This window comes from Lithobates pipiens, unplaced genomic scaffold, assembly GCF_037356315.1.
Source record: "Lithobates pipiens isolate NorthernLeopardFrog02 unplaced genomic scaffold, aLitPip1_a1.2 Scaffold_8, whole genome shotgun sequence".
NCBI lineage: Eukaryota > Metazoa > Chordata > Amphibia > Anura > Ranidae > Lithobates > Lithobates pipiens.
In genome coordinates this window covers 462571834-462587426 of record NW_027507903.1, presented here as the reverse complement: position 1 = coordinate 462587426, position 15593 = coordinate 462571834, and the positions used below count along the sequence as shown (strand labels likewise).

Below are 15593 nucleotides of genomic sequence, written 5' to 3'. Positions count from 1 at the left end.
AGAAACTTTCCTACAGTGGCCCCGACCCGTGGGTTTAAGTTCTCTCCAGTGTTTTCTTAGCTTTGCCAACTATTATCGGAAGTGTATTTGTAACTTCTTGTCTCTGGTCAAGCCCCTGACTGATATGACCAGAAAGAACGGTAATCCACAGAGTTGGTCTCCGGAGTCCATTAAGGCCTTTGATATTCTCAATGCTGCCTTTGTTTCTGCTCCTGTGTTGGCACATTCTGATCCTACGTTAATTTTTAACCTTGAGGTTGATGCTTCTGAGACTGGAGTTGGCGCCCTTCTGTCTCAACATCCTACCTTTGAGAACGTTATGCCTCCTTGTGGCTAATTTTCAAAGAAATTGTCACCTGCGGAGTGAAATTACAAGATTGGTGACAGAGAGCTGTTAGCGATCATTTTAGCTCTGAAAGAATGGAGACATCTAGTCGAAGGTACCACTGTGCTGTTCTTACTGACCATAAGAATCTCACATTCTTGTCTGAGGCTAAATGCCTCTCTCCCAGAAGGGCACAATGGGCTCTTTTCTAGTTTCAATTACATTGTCTCATTCTTACCCGGTACTAAGAATGTATGGGCTGACGCTTTGTCACGACAATTTTCCTCCACTTCCAAGATGGAGTCGGTTTCCGGTTCCTGTGATTCCTCCTAATCGTATTCTGACTATGGTTTGCACCAGTCTCACTTCTCCTTTGGGTGACAAAATTCTTGCTGATCAGGTCCATGCTCCTCCTGAGAAACCTTGTGACTGCTGCTTTGTCCCAGAGAGTCTTAGTACTCCCGTGCTCTAGACTTTACCATTCTCCCAAGTCTGCTGGCCACCCTGGGAGGAATCAACTCTTGGGCCATTTCCAAACAATTCTGGCCTAGTCTACGTGCTGATGTAACCGTCTTCATAGCTGCCTGTTCCGTGTATGCTCAGAGTAAGACTCCACGACACCTTCCAGTAGGCCTCCTACAAGCCATACCCATAGATGTTTTCCCCTCAAGCCTGATGGTTCTCCGAGGGGGAGGGGTCATTGAGGAGGGGGTACTGTCATGGCTGGGCTCAGCCTTTCCTTCTCTGAGCCAGCCTGTGAAGCTCAGAACAGCCCAAAGCAATCAGCAACTGCTCCACTAATTACAGTGGAGCCCAAAAAAACTAAATGTACTTAATATATGTCAGGGCAGGGCTGGGCTGGGCCCTTCCTTCTCTGAGCTGGCCCCTCCGCTGTTGGCTAATTGCCAGCTCTTATCTCTCCACAGTGACTCACCTGTTGATGATATCCTGCTTGTCAGTCCTGCCCACTTAAGCCATCCAGTCCAGATGATCTCTGCCTTCGCCTTGGTCACATCTCTATAGATGCTCTCCTGTGTTCCTGTTAAAGACTTGCTTGGCTGACATTCCTTATGGCTCCAGATCCTGCTTGCTGTTCTATGGCACCCTGACGTTTTGGCTTGTCTGACTATCCATTCCGGTTCCTGAACTCTGGCTATGTTTTGACTATGTTTACTCTGTTTACCTCTTTTTATTATTGTAAAACAAGTGTGATTTAACTGTACTTCTGTCTTAGTCTGATTCATGGTTTCTGTCAATATCCTAGCAACCTAACTACTACTAGGAGGGTGCCACATCTACATATGCTTATAGATATATATTATATATTGTAAGGGGGGCATGCTTAGCTGATTTTGGCAGCAGTCATGCATTAAATACGGACACCCAGGAACAGTCCTGGACTTTTATTTAGAAGGACAGCAAACAAAAACAGTTTAAATGCTCAAGGGCTTAATACAGAAAGTCCATAGCATAAAACAATCTATGTACTCATATGTTTCTGAAAACAAGATGCCCCCTAATTGTTTCCGCAACACAAACAGGTATCACTTATACCTTTTTTGTGTTCTAAGCAACAGGTTCCCACAGCAGTGAGAGATAGAGAGAGCTCTAGCATCTGTCAGCTCACATATACAGTATAATAGTCTGTGCACAGCATTAATGAGGTCTGGCTACCGGTAAAAGGTGGACCTATGAATAGAGGCTTTTTCCCACTCAAAATTTTACAAATCTTTAGGGCTCTAGAAACCAGAAAACATAACAAATGTAAATTAAAAAAATTTAAATTCTTAGAAAACAAACTGTATTCTGCACATCAGCCATAAACCCTGGAGACACTCCTCTTGTGTATGTAAGAAACCTAAATAAATAAATAATTATATATACACTGTCCACAATCCTGCCCGCCAGTGCCACCCAATACATATATGCGTACATACACACTTCTAAAGCAACAAATTCTAAAAAATTAAATCTTGTTTTAGAGGCTCCATGGTGAATTACCTCTTAGTCATGAAGAACTGGAAAAGGTATTCGACACCCTGGATACTGATGGAAATGGCTTTCTGACCTTAGAAGAATTCACTACAGGATTTAGTAAGTTTTTGTTTATTAATTTTTAGTTTTTAGTCCTCCTATCCCCTCAAAGCACTTTCAGGTACTTTATACACCCCCCTCTCTGTCCCTCTGTTTATTTGAAGCCCACTGTATTCGTCTATTTTCGCCAGTTTAATTGAGAATTGCTGTGATCTATCGGCCCCCTGGACCGGTATCAAACTTCCTTGACGACTTCTCTGTGTAGCTACCCTATTTTCTCTCCTCTGAAATTCCAACAATCATTCTTGGTGACTTCAACATCCCTGTTAATCTTAACACTCCTGCTACTTCTAAGCTGCTGAGCCTAACCTCCTCTTTTGACCTAAAACAATGGACAAGCACTTCTACTCACTCTGTTGGCAACTGCCTTGACCTCATATTCTCCTACCTATGCACTCTGCAGACCCTTTCCAATATTCCTCTTCCTCTATCTAATCACCACCTTATTAGTTTCACTCTCTCCTTGTCTGCTTCTTCCTTGCCTTTCAACTACCAAATTATTGCCCGTATTGCCCCCTTCGCCATCTTAACCGTTCTCTTCTTTTTTCTGCTACAGATTGTCTCTACGACAAAGTCTCATCCTTGTCCTGCCCCAACTTGGCTACTTCTCTCTACAACAGCTCACTGTCATCTTCTCTGGACACCTTCGCCCCCTCACTACGCACAGAATCAGGCCCCGACCGCTATAACCCTGGCAGACAGACAATACCAGAAGCCTCAAAAAACTTAGCCACACTCTTGAGAATCTGTGGCGTAAAACTAAGTCACAGCAAGATTTCAGCCAATATAAATCTGCCCTCCAAAAATACCATTACTGCCTGCATACTGCCAAACAGACCTAGTTTATCACTCTCATTAACATCCTCTCACGCAGTCCCCGTCAACTGTTTTCTACCTTTATCACTCTACTTTGTCCTCCATTACCCTCACCCACTAACTTACTCACTGCCCAGGAGATTGCTAATCACTTCAAAAATAAGATTGAGGCAATTCGCCTCGAGATCTCCGCTCTACAGATTATCTCCCTCACTTTACACTCCTTGTCCTCCTGCACAACCAATACTTCCCTCTTTTAACCCAGCTACTATAGAGGAAGTCACTAAACTTTTTTCTAATGCCCACCTAACCTCCTGCCCCCTGGACCCTGTTCCTTCTCAAATACTATGGTCACCATCTGACTCAATCCTACACTCCTTAACTCATATCTTAAACCTCTCACAATCTACAGGCATCTTCCCCAACCCTCTAAAACATGCACTAGTCACTCCCATACCAAAAAAGGCCTCAGGCCCCACCAATCTTAACAACTTAAGACCCATCTCTTTACTCCCTTTTGCCTCCAAACTCCTTGAACGTTTAGTCTACAACCGACTGAGCGACCACCTCATTGAGAATAACCTTCTTGATCCCCTTCAGTCTGGATTTCGCCCACAGCACTCCACAGAAACTGCCCTCCTAAAACTTACAAATGACTTACTAACAGCCAAAACCAATGGTCATTATTCCATACTCTTACTCTTGGACTTTTCTGCTGCCTTTGATACAGTCGACCACCCCCTCCTCCTCAAAAAACTCAATTTGCTTGGTCTCCATGGCTGCACTCTCCATTGGTTTGAATCTTACCTATCTCATCGCACCTTCAGTGTCACTTACAACTCCACTTCCTCTTCTCCAACTCCCCTTTCCATTGGGATCCCCCAAGGTTATGTCCTCGATGGGTCAGCTGATAGCCTCCCATGGCTTTCACTACCATTTATATGCTGATAACACCCAAATCTATCTCTCTGCCCCTCAGCTCACCCCATCAATCTCCTCACGCATCACTGATCTACTAACAGACATATCAGCCTGGATGTCAAACCACTTCCTCAAACTTAATCTATCTAAAACCAAGCTCTTAATATCTCCTCCCCCACATGCCCCTTCCCCTGACTTCTCTGTCTAGATCAATGGCACATCTATCAGTCCGTCCCCACATGCCAGGGTCCTAGGGGTAACCTTAGACTCTGAACTGTCTTTTCAGGCCCACATACAATCCCTGTCCAAATCATGCCGCCTTAGCCTCCGCAACATTTCCAGAATACGCCCTTTTTTAACTAATGACACCACCAAGCTTCTAATTCACTCCCTGGTCATCTCTCGCCTCGACTACTGCAACTCCCTCCTCATTGGATTACCTTTACATAGACTATACCCCCTTCAGTCCATAATGAATGCCGCTGCCAGACTCATCCACCTTACCAGCCATTCAGTGTCCTCCACCCCTCTCTGCCAATCCCTCCACTGGCTTCCATTCACCCAACAAATACAATTCAAAGTACTAACAATAATTTACAAAGCCATCCATAACTCTGCCCCTAGTTACATCACTAACCTAGTACCAAAATACCAACCAAGCCGCTCTCTTTGGTCATCCCAAGATCTCTGGTTCTCTAGCTCCCTTGTCACCTCCTTCCATGTGCGCCTCCAGTATTTCTCCAAAGCTTCTCCCATCCTTTGGAACTCCCTACCCCAATCTGTCCGACTGTCCCCTAATCTATCCATCTTTAGGCGATCCCTGGAAACCCTTCTCTTCAAAGAAGCCTACCCTGCTTCTAACTAACACTGTTTTACCTCCTCCATCAGCTCACAGCCCCCCCACACACACAGCTATTACATTTTGTATCAATTGAACCTTCCTTTTTAGATTGTAAGCTCTAAAAAGCAAGGCTCTCTGATTCCTCTTTTACCAAATTGTAATGTAATTGTAATGTCTGCCCTCATGTTGTAAAGCGCTGCGCAAACTGTTGGCGCTGTATAATAATAATATAATAATACAGAGCCTCTGTATACTATATAGACAACTCCATAATGGGAAATACTGGGTATTTCTCTTCACTCCCAAATGCTTAACAGAGCAGTGGGGAGTAAATGGAAGATACATATAAGCAGCCTTTAGGGTAAGACGTTAATGTGTATCTATTGGCAGAACCTTTTTTTCTTTGTTTTGGGATAATGAAGGCTTTATCCAACCTAGTCAGTTTTTTTTTGTTTTGCTCTCAGTGTTCTCACTGGGAAGATTCACCTGCTGTATTTGTGACCATTTTCTGAATAGGCTGAAAGTAGGAAAAAATCCAGAATTTTGTCACCAAAAAAAAAAAATGGAAGGGACATTAGAACATTTTTGCGGTGTAAGCTAAGAGGGGATTTTCCTCATGGAGAAATGCTCTCTTATTTCCTGTTGGTGAATTAAAATCCCCCCCCCCCCCCCCAGTGAGACACACACAACACTTATTGGGGATGTAATCCCTTGGCTACTTACTATATCCAACCCTAAAATATTTTTTTGGGCCCTAAAAATGTTAAATCTTACCTACATAATTAGAAGCTTAGAAAGTTGCTGATAAGAATGTCACAAGGAACTAAAATGAGAAAGCCCAAGGTAATTTCAGAAATGTATCTATAATACAATTGTTCAATGTTTTCCATTTCAGGTCAGTTTCTACATAGAGAGGAAATCCCAGCGCATGAAACGCCTCATGGGGAACTTGCTGAACAGCTAGAATTTGAAAATACATATCAAACAAAATGGGAAGAAAGTAATCAGGAAACCCAAGAGGAGGATGAAAACACCCAATTCTACAACCTAATTGACGGCTTAGGGGCCAACAAATTTTTGGAAGAGTAAGTTCAAAATGGAAAATGTAGTAATCATGCATGCACTGTAATAAACAGTCCGCCACAATCATAATTTATTTGAAGAATGCCTGTTATGTACCTTTTTTGTGTGTTACACACATTACTGTATGTAGGCAAACGTTTCGGGGCACCTAACATCACACATATGAGTTTTTTTTGGACATCTCATTCCAAAACCATAGGCATTAATAAGCCACCCCCCCCCCCCATACACACACATACATACACCTTGTGACTGTGACAATCCTAAAAAGGAAGTAAACTTCCAAGTCTTGTTTGTACCTATAGGTAGGTATAGGTAGTAAATATAGAGATATTTACTGTATACTGCGCCGATTACATCATCGTCACATGCGCTTTGAAGGAAAGGCAACCCGTGCCCTTTATTCAGAGCCCTGTGCCATGACCGGCAGCTCCTGTATGGGAGTGATGTCATCCGGCTCTGGCCAGTCACACAGCCGGAGTCTGCAAGTAAGTTTCACATAATGTGCAAGTATGTGATGCATACTTGCACATTATGCCTTTACTTTTGCAGGTCACGAAAAAAAAAGATGCTTTACTTCCTCTTTAACGGAAGGGCTTTCCACAAGATTTTGGAGTGTGTCTGTGGAAATGTGTGACCATTCAAGCAAAAAGGCAATTGTGAGCTTAGGCACAGACTTGGACAAGGAAACCTGGTTTGCAGTCATCATTCCAATTCTTCCCAACGTTAAGGTCAGAGCACTGAGTCGGCCACTTGTGTTCCTCCGAACCTTACTCATCATACCATCTCTTTATGGACCTTGCTTTGTCCACAAGAGCACAATCATGCTGTAACAGAAAATGGGCCCTCCCAAAACTCCTCCTACAATATTGGAAGCACAAAATTGTCCAAAATGCCTTTGTGTGCTTCAGCATTGACATTACACTTGTTATTGAGTTTAGGTGAAAAGACCTGAACTTAATCATTTGAAGGGGCCTCTCTATACTTTTGACCATGTAGGCATGACGGTCAAATATCCAGTGTTAGTCTACATAGTGTATTTTACATGTTTTTACAGAGGTTAAAGGTTAAAAAGGGTTTGTTGTTAAGCTCATTTGTTTCTTGTTAAGAATATATAAATGCTTGAATGTCTATACCAGTGTTTCTCAACCTTTTTACCTTGGAGGAACCCCTGGCAAAAAGTTTAAGATCTCGAGGAACCCTGGAAATAATGTTCACATCTACAGCTCACGGAACATTGGTATGGTCAGCGATCTGTTGATAACAACAAATATTTGTAGAAATAGCATTAAATAAAATAATAATTATTAAAAAGTACCTATTTAATGTGAAACTTGTGCTTTCTTTTCCTGCAGAGCTGATCCATTCAGAGCACATTACAGGGGACATTACATGGGACAGGGGACATGACAGGGGACATTACATGGGACAGTGGACATTACATGGGGCAGAGCACATTACATGGGACAGGAGACATGACAGAGAATCTTACATGGGGCAGGGCACATTACATGGGACAGGGCACATTACATGGGGCAGGGCACATGACAGGGCACATTACATGGGGCAGAGCACATTATATGGGACAGGGCACATTACATGGGGACACTACATGGGACATGAGACAGGGCACATTACATGGGACAGGGCACAATACATGTGGCAGGGCACATTACATGGGACATTACATGGGGCAGGGCACATCACATGGGACATTACATGGGGCAGGGCACATTACATGGGACATTACATGGGACATGGGACAGGGCACATTACATGGGACAGGACACATTACATGGGGCAGGGCACATTACATGGGGCAGGGCGCATTACATGGGACATGGGACAAGGCACATTACATGGGACAGGGTACATTACATGGGGCAGGGCACATTACATGGGACAGGACACATTACATGGGACATTACATGGGGCAGGGCACATTACATGAGGCAGGGCACATTACATGGGACATTACATGGGGCAGGGCACATTACATGGGACAGGGCACATTACATGGGACAGGGCACATTACATGGTGCAGGGCACATTACATGGGACATTACATGGGGCAGGGCACATTACATGGGGCAGAGCACATTACATGGGACATTACATGGGGCAGGGCACATTACATGGGACATTACATGGGACAGGGCACATGACAGGGCACATTACATAGGACAGGGTACATTACATGAGACATGGCACATTACATGGGGCAGGGCACATTACATGAGACATGGCACATTACATGGGGCAGGGCACATTACATGAGACATGGCACATTACATGGGGCAGGGCACATTACATGAGACATGGCACATTACATGGGGCAGGGCACATTACATGAGACATGGCACATTACATGGGGCAGGGCACATTACATGGGACAGGGCACATTACATGGGGCAGGGCACATTACATGGGGCAGGGCACATTACATGGGACAGGGCACATTACATGGGGCAGGGCACATGACAGGGGACATTACATGGGACAGGGCACATTACATGGGGTGGGGGACATGACATGGGACATTACATGGGGCAGACTAATGGGCACATTGTGGGGGGTGGGGACACAGCTGGGCATGGTACCGGTGGCTTTCTTCTGGCTTCAGAGCACAATTAATTTCTCCTCCAGTGGCACGCTGTTCCCCCTCGGCCCCTCCTCCTCCCATCCTGTCCACCGCAGATGATCTCACTTACTCGGGAAGGACAAGAGGGGAGGAGGGGCCTGCAGGGAACAGCACTTTCCAGCCAATAGGATGCCAGCCGCTTGCCTGCCTATCTCTGCCTGTGTGATCCTCCTGTCAGCTGCCTGACTGACAGTCAGATCGCTGCGGAACCCCTGGGGACCTCTCGCGGAACCCTAAGGTTCCGCAGAACCCCGGCTGAGAACCACTGGTCTACACTCTGGGCACAGATTATGGTGCTAATGTGTTTTAACCTCTTCAGGATCACATAGTACTGGAGACAAGAGGCTCCTACAGGCACACTGAAGTGTGCAGGGCATGTGCCCCCCCCCCCCCCCCAACTCCCGCTGATTAGACACAGTGAGATTTTGTCAATGTCTGATTGGCTGTGTCCAATCCCAACCTAGAGCTCTGTGTTGACAAACAACACATTGGTTCTGTACAGAAGGAACCATCACTTTGTTTCTTTGTAGGGAGAAGGAACAAAGAGACTTTTAGCAAAACATAGCACATAATGCACACATTAACCCTTGTTAGGCAAACAAGATGTTAACCCCTTCCCAGCCAGTGTCATTAGTACAATGACAGTGTACAGTATTATCACTGATCACTGTATTTACATCACTGATAATGTCAGTGTCAGTTAGTCAGTTCCCACCCAGCATGAAAAAAAAAAATAAAAGAAGAATTTGTAGATGTTATGGTGTTGATTTATCAAAGATAAATAGACTGTGCAATTTTGCAAGTGCAGTTGCTCCCGAGCTTAGTAAATGAGAGGGAGCTCTGCGAACTTCCATAATCCAATCATGTGCAGGCAAAAATGCTGTTTTTTTTTTCCTTGAATGTGATTGGGTATTCTGTGAAGCTTTACCTCATTTACTAAGTTTTAGAGCAACCAGGCATGTACTGGCCATTGAGACTACCAGGAGTTTCCTGATGAGCTGATGGCTCAGTGGATCGGTTTCAGTGACAGCCTGCCAAATTAACAGCTGCATTACCCACGCAGCCATTAATTTGAGCACCGCTGTACTGCCCATGGCTAAGTATTGAGCAGCGGCGCGATCCCGATGTGCTCGTGTCACCCAGACACGGCACATCTCAGATCGGCAGGAGGGCTCTGTGATTGGCCCTCCTGATCACATGACGGCCGTGTCCAATCACGGCCGTCATGTGATGTAAACAAACAGCCGGTTGCTAGGCAATCGGCTCTCCTCTCCTCACACGGAAGTCACCGCTGAGGAGAGGAGAGCAGAACGCTGCAGCCGGCTGATGATCAGTGAGTATGGGCTGCTTTTTACAGCTTTTTACTCACTGATCATCAGTGTAGTGTAAACACACAACACACCACACAGTACAAACACAGTCCCCACATATGTCCCCAAAACACACATGTCCCCAAAACATACATGTCCCCAAATAATAAAAACACATGTCCCTAATAATAAAAACATGTCCCCCACATATGTCCCACTAAAATCACATGTCCCAATGATTATCTGCACACATATGCACGTGATCACCTGCACACATATGTACATGATCATTTGCGTACATATGTCCGTGATCACACAAACCAATTATTATACACTTAACGGAATTTTTTTTACCAAAAACATGTAGCAGAATACATTTTGGCTTAAATTTATGACAAAATTTGATTTTATTGGATTTCTTTTCAAATAGAAAAAAGAAAATATTGTTTTTTTCCAAATTTCCGCTTTTTTTGCGCTTATATCGCAAAAAAAAAAAAAAAACGGAGTCGTGAATAAATAACACCAAAATAAAGCTCTATTTGTGCGAACAAAATGATAACAATTTCATTTGGGTACAGTGTAGCATGACCGCGCAATTGTCACTGAAAGCGATAGAGCGCTGAAAGCTGAAAATTGGGCTGGGAAGGAAGGGGGTGAAAGTGCCCTGTATTGTAGTGGTTAAATGAGCAGGAGCAACCCGTGTGTCATCCTGAGAGCAGGCGACAGGCAGAGAAGTCCCTGGAGCAGACGAGGGAGGCCGGAGGATGACGGTGCTGCAGAAACCCGTCCAGGTAACCGGCCGGCCTGGCACAGCCATTGAATATATAGCAAAGGATGTGTGCGCTAAAACAACATAAAAAATCCATTCGTTGCAAATAATGATTCAAACAATATGCAAAGGTCATCAAAGGTGTAAATTAATATTGAAATGCTCATAAAAATATTTTCAGCAAAAAATCATATATAAACTATGCTTATAATTAATACCATTATATCCAAACTATGTCCTGGGCTCCTGTAGGAAGAAGGAGCCCTAAGGAATGAAGGGGGTGTTTGAGATGTATGGGCCATATAAGAAGGGCCCTATGGAATATAGGGGGTCACCAATGGGAAGAAGGACCCTATGAAATGTAGGGGGTTGTATGGGATGTAGGGGGCCTAGAAGAAGGGCCCTATAGAATGAAGGGGGCCCCAATGGGAAGAATTGGGGTTATAGTTTCTGTATCAGTCTTGATGACATCAGAAGTCCTTAGACCTTTTGAGCATGGGGAAGAAGACTCTCTGAGAACCAGTCTAACAGGATGAAGGATCAAGTAAGCAAATCTTCCTTTGTCATGCTGCCTGGACCTAAACAAGCCCTTGCAGTGTGGGCACGATTTTATTGTCACATGACAAACTTACCTTTGAAGCAAAGCCCTCCAGCAGAGTGCTGTCACTGCTGCCGGGGGTTTCCCCCTTCACCCGGTCTTCCTTCTGGGTTTGTGTGTTCCTGCTGTGTGGATAGCCAAGCCGTGATGACGTCACTCTCGTGCAAGTGTACAGGATACTGTTTTTGTGCATGTTTGCAAAATTAGAGTGGGCTGGTCTTGATGAAGTCCAGGGCCAAATTGTTGTCCCCAGTCTAGCCCTGAGAGAAACTGCACTTGCAGAGTGTAACTGCACTTTGCAAAGTGCACAGTCTATTTGCCTTTAGTAAATTAACCCCTATAACTTTCAGGCAAACCAATCAATACACACCCTTTGGGAATTTTTTTTTTTATTTTTTACCAAAGACATGTAGCAGATAAATTTTTGCCTAAATTTATGATAAAATGTGGTTTTTTTTTTAAATAGTTTATTATATATGTTTTTTAGCAGAAAGTAAAAATATTGTTGGTCTATATTTTAGGTCTTTTTTATTTTATATAATAAAAATAAAAAACATAGTGGTGATCAAATACCACCAAATACCACCAAAAGAAAGCTCTATTTATGTGAAAAAAATTATATGTTTTGTTTGGGTACAGGGTTGCATGACAGCGCAATCACTAGTTAAAGTAGCGCAGTGCCAAATAGCAAAAAATGGCCAGGTCATCAAGGGGTAAAACCTTCTAGAGCTGAAGTGGTTAAGTGCATTTATTCTTTAGCTGCTTGCCGCCACTGTCAGATGACGGTGGGGCGGTGCAGCTCTTGCTCTGGGACGCCATCATATGATGGCCCAGAACGGCCGCTCTCGTGCTCCAACAGGGGCACACAGAGCGGCAATCGTGCCATGCTGCTAGGACACGGCGCGACTCCGATCTGTGTAAAGAGCCCCATCCGCATCCTTAACCATGTGATCGGCTGTGTCCAATCACAGCCGATCACATGTAAACACGGAGATGTTTCCTCGCCTCACACTAAAAGAGTGGGATGTAATCAGGGCACTGATCATCAGTGCCCTGATTACAATAAAGAAATAAAGTGTAACAATACAGTGCTAGCATACAGTGTCCACCAATTCCAGCATACAGTGCCCACCAGTGACAACAATCAGTGCGCACCACTGCCCACAAGTGCCACAAATCAGTGCCCATTAGCCATGCCAGTCAGTGATGGCAATAAATGTCACCATCAGTGCTGCCCATCAATGCCCATTAGTGTCACCCATCAGTGCCACCCATCAATGTCCAACAGTGCCCATCTGTACCACCTATCCATGCCCACCAGTGCTGCCTATCAGTGCCCACCACTGCCGCCTATCAGTGCCCACCACTGCTGCCTATCAGTGCCACCTAACAGTGCCCATCAGTGCCACCTATCAGTGCTCATCAGTGCCACATATCAGTGCCCATAAGTGCAGCATATTAGTGCCCATAAGAGCCACCTCATCAATGCCCACCAGTTCAGCCTAGCAGTGCCCATCAGTGCCACCTCATCAGCGCACATCAGTGAAGGCAAAAAATTACTGACAGAAAAAAAGCAAAAAAAAATTGTTTTCCAAAATTTGTGGTCTTTTTTTTTTTTTTGCAAAAAAAAAAAAAAAGCAGTGATTAAATACCACTAAAAGAAAGCTCTATTTGTGTGAAGAAAATTATAAAAAAAAATTTGGGTGCAGTGTAGCATGACCTCACAATTGTCATTCAAAGTGAGACAGCCCTGAAAGCTGAAAAATGGCCTGGGCAAGAAGGGGGTGTTAGTGCCTGGTAGGCAAGTGGTTAAATACTCATACTCCCCTAGTACACTGGCCTGGCAGAAATAGAAAAATCAGGAGTAGGATAATACTAACTTATCAGAGGTTTTTGCTTTTGTGATCCCTTTACATCTACTGTGTAAAAATAGGAATATATTTAAAGCGTGAATTGTTTATGCGGCACTTTGACACCAGTTCACAAAAGATGAGTTGAAGTTAGTGCTTATGAATAAACAATTTCCAGTTAGATGTGTAAATACAGATAATGGCTTTTCAGTACAATCACATAAAACATGGTATTTTTTGAACTTCCTGAGAAAAGTCATTACAGTTCCGTGTTTATAGCCAAGTAGCAAGACAAGTTATTACATGCCACGTAGTTCATTTCGGGATAAAAGTGGCGGCACAAACAGTGAGATTCTGCTTAAAATGTATCTGAATATATTAACCGATTCTGTTTTTGTTCCTTCTTGTAGGTTACTAACCTCAATTCTAAAATGATTAAAGGGAGGCATCATCTTAGATTTGCATTATTAAAAGGCAGAAATTAGCACTTGGGGGTATTTTTGGTGCTGGTCACATGAGTTAGAACATCAACTATGGGATCCCTTATAAAGAGACTTCAAAAACACCAATGAATCTGCAGCTCTGCTAGATCTGTGACCCTCTCTTTCCTCAGAGACTCAAATGAAGGAAGATCAGAGCAATCATTTTTGTATGAAAGCACCTCCTAAAAGTAGACCAATATAAGGTCTGAAAGCAACCCTATTCTTTGCCAATGTTTACAGAGGCCACTTCTTATAATATGACCTATGTAGCTTATAAACTCCTCAACAGTTTTAAAATAGCAAGCATTAACTTCTCTATTCTGTTCCCTGAGCCCAAGTTATTCCACTGTTAAATGCCACCATATTCTGTTGTTAAATTCCACCACAATATCATGATTTTGGTATTATAAGCAGCAAAGAACAGGCAAAAATTTTCAAGCATTCTATTATTCTTTATTAATAGTCCTTGTAGGACTTTGGTGGCTAGAACCCCCAACACCAACACCGGTGGTGACCGGAAGTGATGGGAGATCTTCCCATCAGCATAAATAAAATGCTCTGATGCCTAGGACTTTGATATTGTTAGCAGCAAGGGAAGGAGTTTGGAAAAGCACATTCTTCAGAACAGGCAAGAATTTTCAAGTCCTCCTATTATTCTTTATTAATTCCTTCCTGCAGGACTGGGGAGTCTAGAAACCCCCAACACGAACACTGGTGGTAGCAGGAAGTGAAGTAAATAGTTCCTAGTGAGGTTTCATTCAACAATAATGAACTTAACTCAAGTTCTAACTCTATCAAAGTTGAAAAAAGAAAATGTAAAAGTTTATGGCTGGAGGTGCAGTTTAAAGCAGAACTCTAGAGAGCAACAAACAAAATAAAAGCCACCCCCACAAACTTGCATCATCAAGGCACAAACATGCACTGGGACCACGAGTTCCACAACTCATCCTTATTGTCATCTTGTAACTGGATTCTAATGATGCTGCTCCATTGGCATAAATAACTACTGGGTGATATGGAAGTAAGAGAAATTAGACCAGAAATTGCTGTGCAACATCACTGTCGCACAGCTGCAAGCTTTATTATAAGTTTGGTCAAAATCCCTGTCTGTTTTTTTTTTTTTATTACTGCTTGGGGTGGTTAACATTCACCACCTGTCCTAAAGTCACAATAGAAAATTAATTGAAACCTCTTGAAAATCTCTTCAAACAAATACAAAATGTTTTGGATAGAATAGATAATGATCAAAATTCCTGTCTGTTTATATATATATATATATATATATATATATATATTGTTTTATATATATTAACTGTGTGTATGCCTATTAGAAGTCCTACCACCATTTCCTGTTCTGGAGACAGCCATAACTTGTTTTGGCTGGGCATACACTTTTATACCTTACAATACTAGTCACCTTAAAGGATTTCACTCACTTCCTATCCCACTGGAAGTAGTCATGTAGGCAGGACATGAGGGTAGATCTCTCCAATCGTGATACAGGCAGTGGTGAAGGAAAGGGCTAAAATCTTTGTCAGATTTTATTTCTGCAACAGACTAACTATTCTGAGTACTCAGAAATGTGTCTGGAAATCTTTGGTTTGTATGTAACTCAGAATACCTATCTGGTTCTCTGTTGCAGTGAGAATGCCATTAAGCGTTTATGGATGGAGTTAAGGAAAGATGACCCTCATCTGCTTCCAAGCTTTGAAGATTTTCTTATAAGAGTCTTTTCCCAGCTCCAGGAAGCCAATGAGGAGAAGAATGAAATGGAATGTGCACTCAAGAAGTCAGTAAACCAACTTTTCTCGCATCCAACATTTAATAAACCTATATGAGTCCATATTACCATATACATTCTAC

At 43.2% G+C, this 15593-nt stretch overlaps 1 protein-coding gene across 1 annotated transcript in view; it reads left to right on the top strand.

The window, feature by feature from the left end:
• CRACR2A (calcium release activated channel regulator 2A) overlaps positions 1-15593 on the top strand; it is a 231495-nt gene that overhangs the window by 100590 nt on the left and 115312 nt on the right. Inside the window, exons 3-5 of the mRNA XM_077468502.1 lie at positions 2308-2419; positions 5893-6082; positions 15373-15519. Coding sequence (XP_077324628.1) covers positions 2308-2419; positions 5893-6082; positions 15373-15519 — 449 coding nt within the window. The remainder of the gene's footprint in view (positions 1-2307; positions 2420-5892; positions 6083-15372; positions 15520-15593) is intronic.